Raw genomic sequence first — 23,542 nt, forward strand, 5'->3', positions numbered from 1 at the left:
TATTATAATGTATTAATGCCTATTCGACTGTAAAAATTAATGAATATATTTGTTTGGCGATCGAATCATTGTTTACTAATTCACTTGTGATGGAACCACTCTATCGTGGTGTGACATTTGGTCTACAGTTTCAAAGATGGCGGCCTTGTCGCAGTTGCTTTTCTCTGCCAAACAATACTAAGAAAATTGAGATAACCAACTATTTTTACATTTTTATAAAGAAAAATAGGTAGATCTTAAGAAATAACGTTAATTTAACGTACTAGTCGATTTGATAATGTGATATTAAGTGTACCCATGGCTTCCAATGTGCAAGACTCGCCTGTTCTGCAGACTTTTGTGGAGGAGATAGATTACAGTGAAATTCAGGAATTATCGGTAAATATTTGAACATAGTGCTTACTACATTTGGTGGCGACTCATTAACTGGACATAAATAACCTGTGTTTGTGTCGCCAGGTCGTGGGCAAAGGCGCTTTCGGTGTAGTATGGAAGGGTCTATGGCGGAACACATTTGTGGCTGTAAAACATATCAATTCTGAGGCAGAGAAGCGAGAGTTTTCAATAGAAGTGCGACAGCTGTCACGCGTGTCACACCCGAACATAGTGCGGCTGTATGGAGCATGTACAAAGGGCGCCCACGTCTGTCTAGTCATGGAATATGCTGAGGGAGGATCACTCTACAATGTGCTACACAATCGCCCTAAGCCTAAATACACAGCAGCTCATGCCATGAGTTGGGCTCGACAATGTGCTGAGGTTATTATTTAGTTTTTAATGAACCATACAGTTTTAAGTTGTATGGGTCACTATACTTCAAAATGTTAATTATTAATATTTTGTATCATTAATTATGTTTGAATCCGCAAATAAATTGGTACTTCCACTATCTAAAAACACATAATTAAGAAAACAAGTTTACAGAATAACATGAATTAAATCAATGTTACTATAATTGCAGGGAGTAGCATACCTTCATGCGATGAAACCAAAGCCATTAATACACAGGGATTTAAAACCACCTAACTTGTTACTAGTGGGTGGTGGTCAAAGGCTGAAGATCTGTGACTTTGGTACAGCAGCAGATAAAGCAACATATATGACTAATAATAAGGGTAGTGCGGCATGGATGGCACCTGAGGTTGGTAAACTAATTGTTACTATTCAATATTACAGTTTGTGCTATAAAAAAGTCTTGAAAAGATGTAATAGTGTAAATTACCTACCAAGCTTCACAAACCATAAGAAAAAGACCTACCAAGCTAGATTTCTGAATTGACCTGGAGTCCAAAACTTAGACTTAAGTGTCTATGAAAGATTAGTGAAAGCCAAGTTGAAACTGAGTATGTTCTATGGACGAAGCACCAATTGGGAAGTTGGCATTGCATGTTATTTGTTGTTGATATCCTTATGCATTAAGGTAACAATTTATAAAGCTCCTTCTACCAAATGACATCCAGTATGATATGAAACAACTACCCACAGTATGCTTATGGCCAAACATATATGGAAAAGACAGTATTTTAATATATACTGCTATTATAATACCTTGCTGCTGTACTATGCAGGTTTAGAAAATAGGGCTCAAAACCCAGATTTACTGTTTATATAAGTTTGGAATACAACTGTTCCATTAAATAAGTTTTTATAGTGTTTATTTATACTGGAAAACCTTTACTGAGAATTACATCTACTTGAAATAAAAGTTCTACTCAATTATAAATATTTTAATAAATATATTCGACATAACATTTACTAATATATTTTTGTACATTATATTTCAGGTGTTTGAAGGATCTACCTACACAGAGAAGTGTGATGTGTTCTCATGGGGAATTATCCTATGGGAGGTGCTGTCGCGACGGAAACCTTTTGAGGAAGGTGGTTCAGCGTTTAGAATAATGTGGGCTGTACATACAGGTAATATGAAATGTTTTTATATGATTGTTAACCTTACCTGCTTAACATCGGTTTTATGAGCTTCTGAAGGGCTGCTGACTTAACAAGATAAACCCTGTAAACATGTTTGGTTCATATACATTTATTGACAGCAAAATCTTGGCCCATATGCCCCTGTATTAGTTAATATGACTATATTTAATCTATGTGATGGTTACCAGTAGCTCAATTCTTCCACTGCTGGTAAACAGAAAGTATTCTGTGGATGGTTCATGACAATGATTTACTTTATACCATAAACTGTTAGACATTGAATAATACCACTTTAAAAAAACATACCAAAGCCACATCCCTACATGACTTGATAAAGTAAGAGCCGGCTAGCTGCATCATAAGGTCATCAAACTGTGATTCATATTTGTCGTGTCATTGATCGTAACACCTGTTCGTTTTGTTATATTTACGCCACCCACGAAAATAGCCAAGCTACCTGTCAATGATGCAAATGAAGCTTCCTATCAGCACATTATACAGTCTTTTGAAATGAAAATGCTAAATGCTATTAGCTCTTTTACTATTATTGCTTCTGTAGATTATAATCTATTTGAATTTAAAAGTACCCAGTTCATAAATTTCTTAATTTCGCAGTGGTTAATCGTATACGACACTTCCTTACGCCTATATAATAGATGTGTGCACCTAATACATGTAATTTAAATGTAATCGAAAATCAACGATGTGTTCTCAGTATTCAATGTTTTATGATTTCAATGCAAAAAATAGCAGTTAAGTTGTTAGTTCTAGTGAATTATGACATCATAAAAGTGAATCAGTCCATCTACCTTTAATTACATTCTGCGATAAATTTGTAAGTATCATTTGAGTCTAGTAGATCTAAGTGATCTGACATACAAAAAGCTGCCAACTTGCATAATAAAAAAATATAAAATCTAAATCAGTGAAATAAAGTAAGAACTATCTATTAATTATATTTTTTAAATTAATTATCTGTAATTTATATGTTAATATTATTTCAGGTAAACAATATGTGCTTCCAATTCATTTGTGTTTATTTTGATTATCCACCAGAAAAATAGCTGCAGAATTTACTCTTTGGACTTACAGTCATTCTTATCTGAACTAGAACCAATTTCCAAGTTTGAAATAGTCATTTTGAAAGAAATGACTATTTCAAACTATTATATATTGTGATATTTGAAAAATACATATATTCTGATAATCAGAATGATAGCACCCATTCATACATATCCTAAAATGATTTTAACATAAGCCTTTTTTTGTGTTTTAGGGCAGAGACCAAACCTGATTGAGGGTTGTCCAGAGCCGATTGAGCAGTTGATGACACAATGTTGGCACAAAGTACCTGCAGAGAGACCCAGCATGGCCAAGGTAGGCTTCAATCCAAATATAAACTGTGACTACCACCAAACTGCTGCCAATACTAAAGGTTATGCTATTATAGACTGTTTAGTCACTACTTGCTGCACTCGCATACACTGACAAGGAATGCAATTGTTGATTCAATTAATTAAATAATTGGCTGATCAGGTATTTGATTAATAAATGGTAAGGCCACAGACACAGCCAATTCCGAAACATGTTTTCAATGTTTATTTGTACAATAGCATAAAAAAGCTATCTATATAAATTTTATTAAGTTTTATGGAGTCAAATGGACTACTTACTGTTTTTTTACTTCCTTGAGGTAAGCAATGTTATTAAATACTCAGTCTATTATAAGCTAGTGTCAATTTTAAAAAAAAACCTAAATAATTGGCATCAATAAGAAAAGGAATTTCCATACTAAAAAATAATCAAAAATCTATATATTTAGATTACTCAACTATTTGTTCCCTGTGGGAAACACTCTTGTTCGAAGTGGAGACCATCTTTGGAACCACGACGTCGTTAACTGTTATACTGAAAAAATTCCAACTGCAGTAGAACAATATTTTTTCTTATCTGGCTGGTTGCATGGCTTGCACATAATTATACGTACGGCTGCTGCTCAAACAAGCCGGGCCCAAGATTTTATCAAGTTTTTGACCTTCTACTTCCACAATTTTTCACCAAGATAAGAGTTAAGGAATAAATAGAAATTATTCGTGTGCTGCACTCATATTCAGTGACTATAAAACTCACGTACAGTTGGCCAGTTTCAATTAACTAACCACCGTGATCGAACACGGTCTCCCAAATATTACATTCTGTTTCATTATATAAATTGATTTCAGTGAAGATCTCACGAATCCTTGATTTATATAAAATTCAAAGGTGACTGACTGACTGACTGACATAGTGATCTATTAACGCACAGCTCGAAACTGGAGTACTGGACGGATCGGGCTGAAATTTGCTATGCAGGTAGATGTTATGACGTAGGCATCCCCGAAGAAAGGATTTTGATAAATTTCATCCCTAAAGGCTAAAGGGATAAAATGGGGGGTGAAAAGTTGTATAAATCTTAGATTTTTATTAGATAGAACTGAAACTGAAACACAAACTGAAATTAACCTAGATTCACACATAGGATACTTTTTACAACGGAAAACCTATTAACGCGGACGAAGCCGCGAGCGGAAGCTAGTATATTATAAAAGCTAAAGTCTGCCTTCCTGTTACATGTTCATAGTTAACTTATAAACCGATTTAAATTGAATTACTAAGCTTGGAGATAGTTGAGAATGGCTATTAAATACAAGCTATATTTTATGTATTTATTTAAAAATCTGCATTTTAGCAGATCATTGAGAGTATTGTGAGTTCGATTTCCACAATTCTATTGCAGGGCATAGATTCAATTGCTTTTCTTATTTTTTTCCATATTAGCTTGTTTCAATAAGTCTGCATTATGGAGCACTGCGCGTCAATTCACACTAAACTGGCGTATTATTTAGTTGACGTATCATTACGGACACATAGTACCGATCTTTATACAAGTTTGTACTATTGTGTCCGTCATTATCTCTTGAGTCGTAGTCTCACAAACGCGAGCTTACAAAACAAATATTGCGTGCACGCACGTGTCAGTTCATATCGTACAATTGTCAAACGATTTTGCTATGTTATGCTGATATCGTAAACTTTAATAAACCATATTATATTACATTATATTATTAAGATGACGTAGTTTACGCAACCAATTTACCTAACGTTATTGAGTCACATGAGCTTAAACTGGTTGCATATTTCAGGTGGTAGAGATAATGGCGGCGTTATGTGAATTCTTCCCCGGCGCAGACACGCCCATCAACTACGACGACTGCGAGGATGACGAGTCGGAGTGTTCGGAGGATGAGTGCATGACGTCATACGACAGTCCCACTGACACGGACGATTTGTCCCAAGTACACATCCCGACACAAAACACCGACTACAGCGCCTCCAACCCGGTCCTACTCAGAAACAGAGGCGACCAGTCGCCCCGTCCTCGCAGCTTCGTCGAAACTCAAGTGAGTAAGCTACAGAACTTAATGGCCGCCGAGGCGCATCCCAAAACCTCGGCGTTACCTAAAGATGAACCGGATGTACATAACAGAATAGGACCGGTTCGCATCCCACAGCACTTTAAAAAGCCCGAAGCGTATACGGAAGCGGGGCGCTCGCCGGTGAGCATCAACAGAACGTCGAGCTCGCCCGTGGGCTCGGCGCCGCACGACTCGCTGCGCGTGCTGCGCAGCCCCGCCGTGTTCAGCGAGAGCTCGTCGCCGCGCCGCCTGTCGCCCATCGCCAACTACAACGTCGGCAACATGAACCCGCGCCACGTCGACATGGAGCAGTACTGGAGCTCGCTCGACAAACTGTCGCCCGCCCGCAGCCCCACGCTCACCGCCACCTCCAACTCTCTCCGGAAGGAGGACTACAACCAGAACTACTGCGACCGGCTGAGCGCCGCCGGCACTCCCGTGTCGCCCGTTGACGAATACAACGGCAATCTGTCACAGAGACCGATAGACCCGAGATATCAAACGCCATTACAGATAGAAGTCGATCCAGTAAGTCCTACAAATAAACCGTATCTAGTTATTACCTTATCCTTCGTCGTGTCGTTGAGTAGATTAGGTGAAATGGTGGAGGGCGAATTAACGTTACTTACTAACATTTCATAAGTAAGTGCTCCAGATCGAAATCCCTAATTGATGTTGCGTTTTAATATTTCAGAATTCGTGGGACTTCAAGCCACTGCCACTCGATTGTCACGATTACGTGGAAGTGAGAAATACGGCCGGTTTCGATAAATGCTATACTCTGGGTGAGTGCTGCATGTCGTGTTGTGTTTGTTTATAAATAAATCTAAAATTACTGTTTATTTTTAGCACCGATTATTTTTGAAATCTGTTTACTCTGTGATGATTGAAAGTGTATTGAAAAATGAGCTCATTTCTGCCAAGCTATATCAATTAAGGTACACGAGAATGCGTTTGTTTTCTTCTATTTCTTATTGTTAACTTTAGAATGCAGGTGTATTTTATTATCGCGCCGGTATTTCCGCGGTGTTCAAAAATAGTAACGTATTTGTAGTGATTCAGTGATGTGTCTTACCACGTGGTGTTACGCAGCGGCACGTGAAACTAACTAATGTGAAATAGCTTTTAACACACAACTAACGCGGAGAAACTCATGTAAATCAGTTTATTTATATTGCAACTAATATCTTAATGTAATTAAGAAGTCTTGAGCCTGACTCACAACTACGCTCAAGAAAAGCAAAAGCTAAAATAAACTTTACAATACAATGTAGGAAATAACAAAAAGAGCTTTGGGATAATATTTCGAATAGCGAAAATTGCTACCGGGAATGTTAAAGCAGTGTATCGTTTCTCCATGATTCAACCTTTTTTCGTTGCACTGATATTGTTACAGTGATGTAAAATCGAACCACCGTTATACAAGCACTTTCCTCAGATGCTGTAAAAGGTTCCAAGACCGCATTTTAAGTTTAATTGCATTTTATTTTGTGGCAGTTCATTCATCACAAATTCTTACTTGAGAATAAAAAATATTATGAAACTTTTCAAAATTCTGATTTATAATATCTTCCGCATTCAAAGCATCTATTGTCTCATAAGTTTTTCTGCACGTCATACTGCCTCGTACAATAAGGATTTGAGGATGAATTTTCAAAAGAGTATTATTTCTTTCCTACCTATAAGCTATAGATACACAACTCCCAAACAAAAAGGAAACTCCAAAACAGTTATTTATTGGCTACAAAACAGATGATCGTATGTATTAAGATACGAGATTGTCGTCTAAACTCGTACCAATGCATCATTCGCGTGAGTAACTGCTCTGAAATAGCCGAGTCCTGCCAGGACACGCCAGCGCGCTGACTCACCATAGCGTTTATTTATCATACGCCGTTTAGGAGTCGGCCCTACTGTTTCATACTTGTTTGTAAATAAACGCGAACCTCTACATTTCTACTTTCGTTTATATAATAGCGTAAAGAGTTGACAGCGTATTAGATCATTTCTTTCTTCCCTTAAACATGTTAAGGTATTATTTTCTTCTTACTATTTTCGATCTCCTAAAACTTAAAGATGTTATCATAGTAAAAAGAACAAACGCTCTTTCTTTTTATTTCGTCATGTTGTCATGAGCCAGTATTCCAATTTCTTTTGTCAGCAGAATCCACATAAACGAATTTGCTATTGTCTATTTATTACTGAAAGTAAAGTTGTCTCGTGATTTCTTTCTAATGGTTTTACTCCCACATGAAAACTCACCTACTCATTGTTCAAGCTTTTCTTGCCAAATAAATTAAAAGCAGGAACACTTTTAAATCTAGTAATTTCTCATTTCGTTATTATTATATCTTTCTTGCTATTAATGTTATTCATAGATGCACAGACTTCGATGTGGTAAACAAGCAAACGCTAGTGTAACAAATTATCATATTTCACTTGACATTTCAGCCCTCCACCGTTACAAAAATATGTAAACATCTTCCCTATTATACTCTATCAAGTCTATCAACGGGCACTTTCACAAAATAAACGCGGGAACTAAAACTCATTACCTCGCAGCGTACATTAGAATATAATTCAGAGTGGACTAAACAAGAGCCCTAATGTTAATTATAATGCGTTGTGTTAGGTGTTCCTAGAAGCTGGCGGCTTCAGGCGCGCAGCCATTTGACAGCAAATACCGCGCACTCAAATATCAAGCGCTTAGTCATCGCAACCAACAGACATGTTACACTAGTTTTATTATTACATAACTTATTTTTGCACTTTGCTCGAAATAAGTGCGTATTAAAAGCGTCTAATCCAGGTTTTTAAAACACATTGTGAATCATCACCTACGTTTTAAACAGATAAATGAGTTTTAATTTAGCCGACGACGGAGCCAATTTGCGAATTTATTTTCAATATAGAATACGTATATCTCCCCTTTAAATCTTTCCCAATTAGCTTTCTTTTATTATTTTCCTGCTGTCAAAACTTTCAGTAAGAGCGAATTATTTGACTAACACAAGCAGCTCCAGAAATATTGCTATGTAACCTATTTGCTACCCACTAATGTTTTGATGAATGGAAGAACGCAAAATACAGAAGATTATATTCTATATTTTCTCAGTAATAAATGAGTATTGGGCGGTGTGGTTCCGGCATTATTATTATTAGCAGTGTTTTTTATATATCGCCGAGTTCTAGTTTAAATTTCGGATGAGATCATGAGCCTATTTATTATATTTTGTTCTTTGGTGTTCCAATCAAAATATAAATTTTAAAAAGCTTTTTCGAGTCTGCAGAACGGAAAATTGGGGTCATATTGAAATAGCTTTTATATATTATTGTCTAATAGTTAAGTCTTAATACGAATAATATAAGCGTTGTATAATCGTACTTAATTTAATTATCAAATTGATGCAATAACTTCAAGCTATGTAGGCGCAAGTTACGTGAAAGTACTCTGGCGCCAACGCCTAATGGGCGTTTTTCCCTGTCTCTATATGTTCCAAATAAATTACTATGTTTGTCGTCGAGGTAACATTGTTGTTTTTTATGACAATTTTATTAAAAGCACGTACCGATTTTTATTACATTGGAGTAATAAACTAAAGTAAGTACTAAGTACATGATATCGCATTGTTTTTAGAAATCGCTATTTACAATTTCAGTTCGTCCTGCAGACAATAAATCTGGTAGAAACCTTGTGAAATGCTTTGCTCTTTCACCACCAATGGTTTTTATTGTAAATATCATGAGTAATCTTCTGCGTAGTAGATTCAACAGCTCTTTGACACAAAAATACTCCTGAAACACGAAATTTGTTCGAATAGATATAAAGATAAATTCTCTGAAATGCTAACAATAAAAACTGCTGGTTTTCCTGGTAACAAAACAGATGCCTGATATTAGGGAGTCTTTGTTGATCAACCAACAAAATATCGATATTATTAGGTTATTGACGTTTTCCCGAGTATAGAAAGAAAGCCCTGGGCAACTACAAAATTTGAAATTCAAATAAAAAATTGAACTTTCACTCCATGTTAGGCGAAGATGTGTTTAAGTAGACAATATCTAAGAATTTAATTAAAATAGATAATTCACGGTTTTGATTTACGCAGTGCCCGCGCTCGTCATAAACAAGGAGCATCAAGATTGACGTGCTATTGATTAGCAATACGCATATATGCGTATATAGTGCGGTCCAGATGCGGCTCAGGACGGTCCCGCCGTGACTCACGTTTCTCGGAAGAGGCCGCGACTATTTTAGACTGTGTCCGCTTACCTTCTAGGAACCGGGGTGTGGGACCAACGACCGATCGCAAAGCCAAACGTATTGTTAGATCGGTAACGGGGTTGCTTCTAACCACCATCGGTTCCTAGTCGTATTCTCGCTAATGCAAATCCAGGAAGTTGCCGCTTGCAATGTTTCAACCGTTTATATGTAGCGTAATAGATTGCTTCCTAGTATGAACTTATCTAAGGTATTCGTGTGACCCTTGACTTGTGTGATCTGTCTTTACTATCATAGTACATGTTTGCTTATCTGATATACGTCATTCCGCATTCATATCAAAGTCCATTTTACTAAAGGTAGGATCAAACCTCTTTACTATCTCCTGTATAGTTATTTTTTTATCTTTCTTTATGGCGTGTCCTTTGTCATACGACTGTACCTACCACGTAGTAGTCGCTCTGTTGCCCATGGCGGAAATAGCCCTCAAGCGGTGTCCATTTATTTTTTAGGAATCATTTGTAGAACTATAATTTAGCGCGTCTTGGGCTTTAGTCTATATCAGTTCACGAAAATTGGCGTATGTTGTCATGGAGATTCATGTGCACACGTTCCAATTTTGAAGTCATTGCTTATAGAAACAGAATAAGCAGATTTTAAGAAACAGTGCGTAATCGAAGGCCAGTTTGTTTTATCGGCATCTGAGAATAGTGTTATGATGAGCGTATGTGTGTCGCGACCATCAGTACGATCGACGTCCGCGCAGATGGCTAGACGGACAGTCTTTTGTTTATACACCGCTTCCGCCCGTATTCAACACCAGTGTACTATCACTAGGCAATGAGTAATTGTCACCATATCTCTCGTTCTTTGTGTTTTAATACATTAGTATTGTGAATTATTGTTGTCTTTTGTCACGTAATATGTTCAACATTTGTTTCAAATTAAAGTTCCTGTCAAACAACTATCATGTCAACATTTTGCTACTTTTAAACAATTTTGTCTTACAGATAACGTATAACAATAATATAATGGGTAGCCAATTCTGCCTTTCTTTTTATAATAAGCTTAGTTTATTTTTGAAGCCAAATGTGACCTACGACCAGGGAGCCTACGAAATAGGACCTCGTTTTATTTTCAACTGCCGGAATTAATATGGCTTGCGGTTTTGCATGTTATGACTTAGAAATTTGAGGGATCTAGAACACCAAAACAAAATCCTTAGAGTTTCACCAAAATATATGTTATCACGCAGTGAATTTGCAAATTTTCCAAATGTGTTAAGTGAGACGTGCCTCGTGGCTCGTGCCCTGCTGAGTCAGAGAGCAGACGTCAATGCGGTAAGAACAGTATCGCGGTAAAGTAAATAAGTCGTAATATTTTCATGGGTGCCGCCGCGGCGGGCATCTCGCCCGTTATGCGTTGCTCAAATAAACAAAAGTGTTGATTTTTATACAGTAACCGCCTTTAGAGCGCCGGCCGCGAAACTGACTGCCGATGTTCTAGCTAACTGTTCTCGTATACCTACGTCAGATATTACGAGGAATACGCGTGCTTTATTTTCTTATATCGCTATCAAGAAACCCAGTTTTTGCTTTCATTAATGTTGTTGCTTTTTCCTCACAGTATATTGATCAAGGAAAGATACCAGATAGGTACCATTCATTATCATAATGATCTGAACCTTCTGGGAACAAGGTGTATCCTTTAGTTTTATCCTCATTTCTTTTTAAGTATTCAATTAGGTAGGTATTAAATTCCCTGTAAGATTGATATAATCATTGTTGTTGTGTATAAAGTAAATCAATGCGTATTTGATTTTTTATACATATGCGTGGCAGAAGTAATGTCGTTATGCTTCTTTATGCTTTGAATAGACTTATTTACATTTTACAATAATACGCTCGGTCGTTCACACATCGTTAATTTACACACGGTGCATCATAGTGAAAAAAATTCATTCACCTCTCATAATCCTCGAATGCTAAATTAAGCGAACGCATTTGTTGGGTGTCAACAAAAAGAAGCGCGTCGCGGGCCACGTATGAATCAGCACGATACAATTAATCTAATTTAAGGTTATCGGGGAGGTTTGGGACGGGCTGGGCGACGACGCACAGTCTCGCGAAGCCGCCGCGGCCGGCGCATCGGCACCGCGCACTCCGCGCACTCCCGCGCATCCCGCGCATCCCGCGCTCGCTGCACTCTGATGCAACCGCGCGAGTGTCGCGCGCGCGCGCATCCTGCCCGCAGTGCCCGCACAGCCCGCCGCACGTGGCCGCGTCCGCCTCTATGTGTATGTGATACAGTGAAATGCCGCAAACAGACTGTTCTGTCCAGGTTTCGATAACAGTGCAACCGGGATACGATCAATTGCAGGTGTTCGTTGACGTTTACATGAGTGAGTATCCTTTGAACAAAATAGCTCATCGAAATATATATCGTTAAGGGCTGTTAACTTTAAGTTCAGGATACTTGACTTGAAAAAAATATTGAATTAAAGAACTAAGTAAAATTACAAAATTTACCAGGTTTTAATATTTATAACTTTCTAAATAATAATTGGGAGTTCTACTCTTGTAGTACTAATATCTGAATTTAAAATGATAACAGCTATCAAAATAATGTCCTAGTACTGAGCTAACTTTACAAGAGAGACAATAGACTGCAAAACCCCTAAGAATCTCAACTTGCCCCTTACAATAATGTTATTGTTGTGAGTGAAAAGTTGACAACCATTTATTTTGGTTTAAAAAATAGCAAAATTTACTGGTACAATACAACTTACTGGTTAACCTTGATTCAGATAATTCTTAACTATATCATTGTTACAGTCACTATAAATGCCCACGTTACTTACCAACTTACAATTTATTCATCTGTCATGCACATGCTCATGAGAAATAAGGTTCTCTTAGAAATATACCTGTAGACACAATGGTGGTTGAATTTCTATCATCAACAATAAATTTCGCGGCTTGTTATGTATTATTGTTTTTATGTTGATAAGAATTAAAAGTACAGTAATCCATTCATTGATTGTTGTGCATAAACTATACTATTAGTCATTTAAAATTAAGCTAATAGTCACTACTTAATTATTTCTGTAAGTAACTAGTCGGTGAAAAAAATGTTATTGCAATAAGAATTACCAACAGCTGTTTCAAATTGCAGTTTGCGGTTTTTCTTTATTTAACCATGTATGCATGTGAAGATAGTAATTACTTTGACAAGACCTTGATCTTACTACTAGAGTGGGTAATCCATTATAAAACGTTACGGGAACACCGCCGCACCCCCTCACAAAATATAACTCATAGAAAAGTTGAAAATCTGTAGAGCTCTTTTCACACAAAGTAAAGGTAAATCAAAAGCGCTTTCATAAATTGCTTAAACTACCCAAATTAATCAAGATGTTACTGTTTTGTATTGAATACTCAGAGTTTTATTATTTTCAAACCTACCGTTTTCTATTGCTCCGTAACCTAGGTTAGTGAGATTTTCTGGACCATCCACCCCATTAGAACAAACAATTTATAACCATTATTAATTCAAGACAATCAATGTAAAAATAAAAATATAGTGGCACAGTAATCACGCGGTAAATTTTATACTAACGATCGGCGACAGTGAAATAATCGTCTGTCAAAAGGTAATGCCAAATTCTCTCGCTAACGGCTATCTTGTAGCGTCGAGTGACGCTTTCGGCGCGACGATGAATCATGCTAATTATTTTATGATTCGCGTGCAGAGCTGCGCGTGCGACAGCCGGAGTAAACAATTAGATGAGCCACTTATATCGCGCTAAAAGCTCACCGCTACCCTTCACTAATAGATAATCCACGCAACAACAACGGGTGACTCTACCTTCCGCATCTATCCTTTATTTTGTAGTCACTCAATTTCCTGGGCTCTACCTGGTTCTGCTGTTGTATTCTGTTCTTGTAACACCTCGTATGGCAACGCTACCAGCCCATAGTTTCTCGGCCGCAGTCCAAATTTACGGCAGCTCTAAATTTATTCCCAATGTTAACTCTTTTGTTGTAAGAGATCTTTAAGCGTCGCTAATAAACAATCCCCTTTGAAGATTCAGAAATAATGTTGTTTACAACTCACCGATATCGCGTAGTGTGAACATCTAGAACCCTTCTCAACGTAAGACGCTTTTTATTTGACGTTCTTTTCATCAAAACATTGAAAAGGACACCCTATGCAAGACTGATTTTATGTACTGTAATTTTAGGTAGTTTTGGAGTTAATATAAAACTGGTAAATTGATGTTGCAGTGTCTATCACGTATAAACATAGACACTTTCTAATTAGTAAAATAAAAATGTTTTGCCACTTTGTTAACTTGATCTTTCACTGGTTCCGGTCGACCTTCGACGTGAACGAACGCAGAAAGCGCGCCTTATGTGGTAGCAACAATAACTATAAGAAGTATCGTAAATACGGGCGTGATGAGACATTTTGCAGACGGCGCCTACAGTGATTCAGTCTGGAACAAGATTGCCTTTATAGCTGTGGTGGTAGCGCGGCCGGGACGTTGGCATCGGCATCACGACATGACTAACCCGCCCGCTCTAGATACAATCAAAATATGTGACAAGTTTATTTCTATTCGGAACAACACATTCTGCCCCGCTCGATATATCCCGCGCCTCAAAGTTGAACATCTGCTGATTTTTTCGACGACATAAGTAGGTCGGGGCTCGCGCCTGCGTCACGCGCCCTGGCCGCGGCCGCTCACACTGCGCTTACGTTTACGCGAAACGTTACGCTGTTTTTCTATGCCATCGCAACGCATAGTCTACTATACTTATAATATTATATTCGTAGCAATCGCAGCGTACTAATCAGATGTTCTCTCATTATCCAATCATATCACCCTGTTAAATAATAATCCATTTTAGGGGACGATTTTGGATTCATAATAATTACAAGTAATATTCAGTTTGGTTGCACTAACTTTTGTAGGGTATCAAGATTTTATTCGAGTTGGCATGTTATTTGCCTTATGTCCTCTTATTTTGTCGATAACTTCGATTATTTCAAGATTTTTAAGTTAATAACATACAGATCTATATAGATATACTTACATATTCAAAGTATCAATAGAACAGGTTCATACAATTTATCGTCCGAGTAATATCGACATAGCTCGAGCAACATTTGAGGTCGTCCCACAACATCTGCACAGTCGGAGCACTTATCATGAGCTCTGTAAGGCCGTCCTTATTTTTATCCAAAAGAAAATCTTGAATGCGTAAAGAGTGTATTATTGGTGAGATATAAACCGACGTAAGATCGAGCGTGTTATGTTGTAGGGGCAGCGGCGATCGGTCGGTCGCTCGGGTGCGCTCCTCGAAAATACCGCGCTGACTCACGCAGCGATTTCACAACTATACCTTTGCCAATAGCTTTTGTATTACTTCCTATTGCTGCCACGATATTCCCACACTAGTTATTTGGAAGATTCCTCTTGGCCGATTATTCGGTGTCAATATTGACTCAGCCCTATAGATTTGAAAAAAGAAAATATTGATAGATTACGAATCTCAAGTTTGTGTATTTTTCTTTTAGAAGTTGAGACGCTTATTTTTACAATAATACCTATAAAGTACGCAAAAGCTGTATGAGTCATAAAAACAAAAAGAACAAGTTTGTAAACCTATACTTTTTTCCATAAACTGAAACAATAGTATAAAAAAGTCTTAACATTCCTCAACGGGTGGTTTGTATTACATCATCAAAATTTTTGTTAAATCTCGTATGACTCAGGTACCTAATATTTCAAAGATCCGATATGAAAAATAAGTATTGGCGATCTTTGATCCTGGCAATTTATAAATTGTGCAACTGACGATGACGATGGAACTAAATATTTTGTTGGTGTCCCAACATAAAGTTTTTATAATGAAAAACCAATGATTGTATATTTTAGCTTAGCATTGAGTCTGCAATAAACTATTTATACGTAATTCATTAATAAGTAGTCGTAGTAGATTGTTAAACAGTTTTGTAAAAGCGTAACAGGCTCGTGACGTGATGGTGTTACATTTGTTGCATCCAGTCCACTTCCGAGTCGCCACCCACTCGCCGTAGTAAACTAAACCACAACACTCCAACTATTCATGTCAATGGGTTTTTCGTTCAAAATAACTGAACGTTCAACTCTTGTGTTCTGCTCGAGCATGTATCGTGGTATGTAGTTACTAAGCCTGAGTTAGACTGATTTGCCGTCTTGTGATCTAAAGTAATGTGATTTTATATCTTCTTTAGTGATTTTTACGAGTTCGCTTGAGATCGCAAATCGTCATGTAGTCGCATCTGTCCTACGAACGGTTCCTGCTTTGTATCCCCCGTCAGGCGATTCTTTGATGTGATCTGGATACAATCACCTATATAGCACATTAACGGTGACTGGCCGAGTTCTAGTTTCGCCGTATAGTTGGCACGAAATTGTAAACTGCCCTCTTTACTAAAGGCGCTAAATATCCAAATAGCATTGTACTATAACATGTTTTTCCACTATATTCTTCCAAATCGTACCTAGCAATCTCCATTTTTGTTTATTTTCACATGGTATATTATATATACTTTAGACGCTGTAGCATTATTTTCATAATAACGCAGCGCAATGTGTAACAAATTTGAACAATTATAAGCTCGACTTTCATTTATCACTACACTACTTTCAGCTCATTGTTGGTCTTGAATTAATCCGTAGCCGTTACAAATTTGCGTTTATTATTGTCCTTTAGGTACTTTAAATTTATATACAAGGACGCCTAAATTCGCTCGGTAGATATTTCCGGATCGAATGAAAGTGTCTCCGGTGAATCAGACTTTTTTAAATGTACGACGTAATTCCCTGTCAGTCGCTCAACGTGATCCCAACATTAAAAGTTTGGACATTCTGTGGATTTTTGGCATCCGACGCAGTTAAAGTAAGTGAAGGCATTTCAATTTCGATATACCTACCTACCTACCTTCTATAAACATAGCAGAACGGTAGATATTTTTTAAAGAATATTCTCTGTTAATTACACGTAGAAAAGTTTCCGTGAGTCGTTGTAACATTTCAACGTCTAGAAGCGTTAACCGAGTTTGTAGACAGACATTTGCCTGGCTGTCATGTGGGTGCTCATAAATCGGCCCGCTAATAGAATAAGTGTCGTTCCGTGGACAGTTTCCGCGAGGTGTCAGCGCGACTGACGCAATCGGAACGGTCTGCGCCCCGTCCCGACGCCAAATCGAAAACATATTAAAGCCGCCGATCAAAGAAAGCTTTCCCTCGCTCACCGGATTTATGGTATCGCTCGAATGTTTGTAGATCACTCAACGCGTAAAACACGGATTATACGATGTCTAAATAAAATGTACGTAAATTGCTTATGTTTAACACATGTGACATAACGAATACAACAGAAATAACGTTGTTTTGTACCAAGCTAGAATACAAAGCTCACCCACAGTTGCTCACAAAGTATGTCGATGATTCAACTATATTCGTCGTTTTCCCGACGGCAGTGGTACATACAGGTGAATCCTGAAGGTGAAGGCAGATGCGTAAGTTAAGTTGTTGTTGTTTTATTTTCAGTTTCCATTGAACAACAACCTTACATTTGGAAAATACTTTGACATTGAATCGGAATTACACTCGGAGTGTAGCACAAAAACCATTAAAGCACCAAGACACCTTCTGTTGTTATACGAAGTACCCGCAATATTGCGACACATACGTGAGCGACAGCTGACAAAACAAAAGTTAAATCCCATCTTTAGTTACCGTATAGTATCACCACGTTAAAATAGTGGCATCTTCAAATATACCGTCAACGTTCATACTGAAAAGATATATTAATGAAAGCTCATATAAAAAGCTTTCTGTGTCGAGCGGAAATCTGTATGATGCTATTACATTAATGTCGCGGCCGTCCATTCATATTAAAATATAAACTAATAACATTTTGCGTTGATTGCCCTTGGAGTTTAAATATCACTTATGAAATGTCAATCGCCGAATTGACCGAGTCTTGTGCGAAAAACTATTTTCTTAGTTTTACAAATAAATGAGAATTAACTAGTAAATAAATTAAACTAATTCTATAGAGTAAATATGGTGTAAAGTTGCTCGTCGTTGGTTTTAATGCGAAAAGTAAGTTTCATCACCTATAAACAATAAAAAATGTAGGTACATAGCAAGAAATTTATTTTAGCCAAGTCAGTATGAGAGCCATTATAATATTAGTTTAGTTTGGAAAAACCTATCTTAATGATTAACTAAACCGATGCCTTTACTGACCAGGATGTATTTTTTGCTTTTAACACTCTTGAACTACCAAAGTTCAAAAAACCGGTGTAATATTGGTATAAAATTTATATTTTCTGTCCTCCTATCGTTTGGAAATATAAAACTCAGTGACATGTATCACAAGATCATGATCAGTCCAGTTCAATCAGGTCTTTCGGAAAAGATTATACCATGGTCCGTACCTGTATTGGTAACCTTACAATGCTCGACTTGCGTAGTAACTATTAAACAGATAACTTCTTCAATACGATTAACTAGCTAGAGCCCGTTTTGCTAATTTTCAAAGTAAACTTAGATAACTCTCCAGATTGGTATCAAACATTGGCAACGATTGATTTGACTAACAGCGGAGATTCCAATAAATACGAAGCCACGTAGTACCTACCCATGTTTCAAGCATGTAGTTTCAGGAAGAAGTTTTGCTTAGGTATAATGTGAATATTAGGCAACGCATTAAAACTTTTCTATAAACGTTGCTACAACAAATACCAAGTTTTCCGAAATCTTCCGCCTTCCCAGTTTCGAGTAGGTTGCGGCTGAATATTTACGGATTCTGGTTTAAATTTTATAGTTCATCGAAGTTAGTCGTAAAGTGTGGCGAGCATTAGTCATGTGCGCGCAGCAGCCGGCGAGCCGTTAACGAGTGCCCCCGGGGCCTTTCCTCACCTCCTGCTCGTTCATTATCACTTGTGTAACGCAATTAGTCTCCTATGAGCTACAGTTTGTTCATTAACGACATACTATGGACATGTGCTGCCAAGAGCTTCAATGTATTCTATTAAGCTTGAAAATTGTGAGGTAGTTCTTTAAAGGCCTTTGTGACTTCAGTAAATAAACATTTTGGAGGCCGTATCCCATTTACTACCTAACACACTTTGTTTACTGTTTTTCTTATCTACAAAATGTAAATATTGTTTTCCAGAATCTGGATGACTTTGGGGAAGAGCAAGAAAGTTAATACGTTTCAAAACAACTTATTCACCGACAAATACATCACGGTCTGTCGTAAAACGCATCGTTCAAATAATAATAAACATTTCCTCTGAGTGTTTTTAAAACGCGAGGTCTAGTTGCGGAAATTTAAAACAAATACCTCGGTATCCACTTCCGCTGTTAGATTTATGAGTGGGATTATTCTGGGCTCTGTAGGACTGCGTAAGTTGTAGTGAGCTATTAAAGCGCACATTTGGCAGCCGCTGCAACATGCTGCGACTGTGAGGGCACACACTCGATCACATCCTGACGGTAGACTGTTGTCAGCGGCTGCGAGCGTGGACATTGTCTTGTGATGTTCTTGTTGATGTGCAACATGTCAGATGTATACGATACATCATCTTCATGTTTACCTCATAAGTAATTTATAGTTGCTTTGTATTGATTCCTGGTTTTATTGTAAATCAAAACGTCCAGATTCACTTAAGACTGAGCTGACTTATTTTAATGTTTGTTTTCACAGTACGGTGACTGACGTATACTTTTTAGTATTTGAACCCTTTGTTCTAGTTATAAAAACTTCTGACGTTGACTCATGCAATCATTGATGATTTTCTTGGCGTCCCTTGAACTGGATGATAACGATTATGTATATGTATTATGTACATTTCAAGCTCCTCCCAACAGATTGTGAATAATTTCACACTATCATTATTTACTTCCGGTTTTTCAGTAATACTGAAAGTATTGATCACCCAGTGGTGTAAACATAATAATATATTTCCACTAGGAATTGAGGGTTTAGTAAGAAAACACCACGCATTGCATTATTCCTGATAATTCTTTAAAACGGTTCTTAAAGAAATATAGTCTACTTTTCTTGATATTTTTTTGAAACAACTTTACTGTATACATAAAGCAATCGATTTGTATTTTGTTTACCAACTTCCGTGTTTTTTACCAAGTTGTTTACGTGTTTTGTAACTAGGTGGTCTGGTGGTGCCACGCGTACGACGTTCGTCAGTGCGAGCTTAATTTTTGGCGAGTCCTTCCAATAACACGCCCAAGTGATGTGACAGTTTTATAGACGTTCAACACATGTCACATGTTGGTGGTGACACGCGTTTACGTCTGTACTACGTTGGTTTTGCGCACTGCACATCGGCCCCGCGGTGCACGACGCAATCGCACCTATGAATTAGGGCTGCGATGCTGCAATCGTCCGAGCCCTGATTTATTCGTGCGCAACTCGCGAATTATCACCCGCGCCGAGAGTAAGCGTCATGTGACGCAGGCGCATCGTGGACGCCGATTCGCCGGTACTCGTATGTTTACAAGCCGAGCACGGTTTACGATAAATACTCGACAAACCGTTAGGCTCGGAGGCGGCTCGGGCAGGGTGCGGCGCCTGGGGCGGGTGGTGCGCGCGGCGCCGGTGCCGGGTGCAAGCGAGCGCGTGGGCGCGGGTCGCTGACCGGTGCACGGAGCGCGGTGCGCGCCCTGCCAGCGAAAACGGCAGAAAACCTCACGAAGGGCGGCAGCACACGGCGTCCGCATTTAGCTCGGGCTGACGACGCTGAGTCACCGCACCGCGAATAGCGGCGATTTGTTTGTTGCACCGCCCGCTCCCGGCTCTCCCGACGAGTATTTCGAGCGGGCGGCGGCGCGCGGCGTGCACGGCGGCAGTGCTCGGCGCACTGTCTCGGCGAGAGGTCGCGCCATGCCGCCGCGCCCCGCGCCGCCCGCGCGCCGCTCGCGCCTGGCGTGTGACGCCTCCGGCATCGTCACCACCATCAGGGACACCGTCAGCTGTAGTTGGATATTTTACAGTGAGTGTCGCGCCGCCCGCCGCCCGCCTCCGCGACGACCTCCACGACGCGGAAAAACCTTCGCCGCCCTTCGTCGTGGCGCCCGACACCTCTTTTGAACCGCTGCGCTGTTTAGTGCTACCTCCTCATCCTGTAGCTCTGCTTTTCGTGCGAAAATTGGAGAACAGTCAGTTGCATACCGTGTCCAAACCGAGTGTCATGTGAAAGAAAATTAGTTTCCGCTTGAGCTTTTTTTTTTCAATATTTGTATTTGGAGCGATACCGTACGTACTTGTTGTAAGAGAAGAATTGCAAAATTAGTAAACATGTTTTCTTCGTGGTTCAAAACAGATTAACACCTTTGTTCGCGTTCCAAGTTGAATTCGTATATTAAATAAAGAGAAACCATACCAGGCAAGAGTCTAAACCGTTAATGTAATTACAACAGTCATCTCTTTCGCACGCGTAATAACAAATAGAATACCCAGTCGATGATGAATTGCCTATCAACGCCTTGTTAGTACACTACACGCTACTGCCATCTATATGCCGGGAAAAGAATCAATGTTGAAAGCAGAAATCTAGGTGAAGCGTCTGACATCAGCAAGTCCGAAGTAATTTTAACTCTTGACGTATTTAACCCTGCCGTGGGACTGCGACCGATTCCTCTAAACATTCGGATTGTTCTCGCATTGGCTCCTCTTAGACGATCATTGTTATAATTGCGTCATTGAATCTCGAGCGGAATCATTATTATTAGTTGCGTATGCGTCTTATGATACGTAATATTTTGTTGCTACGACTGTTTCGCCGCTGTTCACGTACATTCTGTATGATATGTTTTTATAATGAAATGAGCTCTTGTTCTGTCTACGTGTACAGTAGAATGCTAAGAAATCCCTAATTTAAACGTGCAGAAGATATAAGAAGATTTAAAATTAGATGTTAATTGGTATCGTGTTTGTTGTTCAGGTAACAGCAGCGCCTCCACTGGGGGTGAAGGCGCCGCGCCGCCGCCCCCGGAGCCCGACCCTGCGTTGGACTCGATGCACATGATGTTAGACCCGCATTTGAGGCCTATATCCCCGGACCTCAACAATGAGGAGTCCAAACGGATATTCGAGGAGCATAAGCAACTCGCACAAGAGTACTTAAAGGTAAGAATAATTAAATATTTACAAATATGTATATTCATTAGATATACAAAAGTAAGAAATAAGACATACAAATGTATTTGCTACAGAAAAGTACAAAAAAATCAAATGCTGTAGTCAGAAGTCAGACGCATTGCCTTATTTGGCACTTCGTCTGCTCTTGACAGTGATAATACCAAATAAGAAATTGTAAAATCCGATGTTACTACATGACAGTAGGAAAATATAGGATAATAATTATAGAAGAATGCATCTCTTCGACAATTGTAAAAAAATATTACATAAGAAGACTTACAAAAATAATATGAAAAAAAAAATGAAGCTTGAGTATCACAAAGTTGCGTACGTTTCTCCACGTAATTTTGCAAACTAAATTGTAGAAAATACACTAAAAAAATTGTCTTTTGTATGCCACTCGCGATAAACGTCGCTAATCAACTCTCTTATTCCGTAATTTCAGATACAGACTGAGTTTGCATATCTCAGTAATCATAAAGCAGAGTTAGAGGAGAAAATGGACGACGAGGAGTTACGGCAGAAGAGGGAGATTATACAGTTAGAGAAAGAGAAGGTAAATATAAATACATAACACAATAACATAAATACACTGATCACTCAAAAACTGGCGAATAACAGAAAACCACTACGAATGCGCAATACGACTACTGCAAAATAAAAAAAATTACAAATGACTGCACGACGATACGACGATCCTATCAACCTATACAGTCGGCGTAATCTTTTGAATCTTAAAATTCACGTTTTCATTTCGTTTAAGAATTTAAATAACTAATACTTATTTATCCCTTTTCCAGGACTCACTGATCAAATTATACTGTAGTCTGGACCACCAGCTAACGCGAGTAGAAAACGAGAGTTGGATTCACGCGGAAGAGATGCCACACCAGTGACAGTGGCGCCGCCGGGCCACGCCCCCAGGGACCACTGTGACATCGCGCGACCGCCGCCCTGACCGATCTACCACCGTGCAGTGTGTGTGGACGCTGGCTTTGTGAATGGCTAGCTAATGATCATTCGTGTTAGGAAACTTGTGATGTCACATAAATTGACAGTCGCGGTCGACCAATGAGATTATCTTAAACTCAATTGCGACTGCGATAACACGCCATTGTTGTTCCACGCTGTTCTTTACGCGAATAGGTCATAAGTACTCGTGTACTCATTATGTCATTGATCTCAACACACCAAATGAGCCTTCATTGTTTCTCCCCTTTTATTTACAGGAACTTTAGTTTTAATGCACGTTTTATATGAACAATGTTAGTATTCTGTACTATTTAACCATTATGTTGATTTCTCTGTATACCGTTAACGTAGGCACTTTCTCTCTTCACTAATTTTAAACTGTACCCGAATTAATATTTTGTCCTTGTATCATAAAGCACGTTTTAGTGCTTTAGATGAGAGTGTATCCAAAAGTAATTTGTCATACATTTTGTACGTGAGTATAAAATGTAATTTTGTTTGTCTCATCTGATCATTTATTGCAGTGTGGTATGCATTTGTTTTGATTGTATAAATGTAAGATAGTATTTTAGAAGTATTAGATAAGTTATAAATAAATTGTAAATGTTAAGTTTAATAAATTTTGTGAAATAACTTTGTTTTGTTGATTTTTATTCTACAGCTTATTCACTTTTTAAAATACTAACACCGGTATATCCACACCAAAACGCCATCAAACACAACCATTAATGAAA

At 38.4% G+C, this 23,542-nt stretch overlaps 1 protein-coding gene across 2 annotated transcripts; it reads left to right on the plus strand.

The window, feature by feature from the left end:
- The first annotated feature begins 121 nt into the window (after positions 1-121).
- On the plus strand, positions 122-23,442 carry LOC142979279 (mitogen-activated protein kinase kinase kinase 7-like). Of its 2 annotated transcripts, XM_076124112.1 has the most exons (11): positions 122-378; positions 460-759; positions 962-1,141; positions 1,785-1,920; positions 3,209-3,309; positions 5,115-5,372; positions 5,484-5,915; positions 6,082-6,172; positions 21,640-21,824; positions 22,282-22,392; positions 22,637-23,442. In XM_076124112.1, exons 1-11 carry the CDS (start codon positions 298-300, stop codon positions 22,730-22,732), a joined length of 1,971 nt encoding a protein of 656 aa, XP_075980227.1. In that variant the 5' UTR covers positions 122-297; the 3' UTR covers positions 22,733-23,442. The 2 variants fall into 2 exon arrangements, with proteins under 2 accessions (XP_075980227.1, XP_075980226.1); XM_076124111.1 differs by having other exon boundaries at positions 5,115-5,915.
- Positions 23,443-23,542: the final 100 nt, after the last annotated feature.

This window comes from Anticarsia gemmatalis, chromosome 16 (assembly GCF_050436995.1).
Source record: "Anticarsia gemmatalis isolate Benzon Research Colony breed Stoneville strain chromosome 16, ilAntGemm2 primary, whole genome shotgun sequence".
Lineage (NCBI taxonomy): Eukaryota > Metazoa > Arthropoda > Insecta > Lepidoptera > Erebidae > Anticarsia > Anticarsia gemmatalis.

Excerpts from the sequence above, each read along its gene's own strand:
- LOC142979279 (XM_076124111.1), top strand. The coding sequence starts at position 298 with ATGGCTTCCAATGTGCAAGACTCGCCTGTTCTGCAGACTTTTGTGGAG. Across the intron at positions 760-961 it reads GGGCTCGACAATGTGCTGAG|GGAGTAGCATACCTTCATGC; the intron begins GTTATTATTTAG and ends CTATAATTGCAG. Across the intron at positions 22,393-22,636 it reads TACAGTTAGAGAAAGAGAAG|GACTCACTGATCAAATTATA; the intron begins GTAAATATAAAT and ends TCCCTTTTCCAG.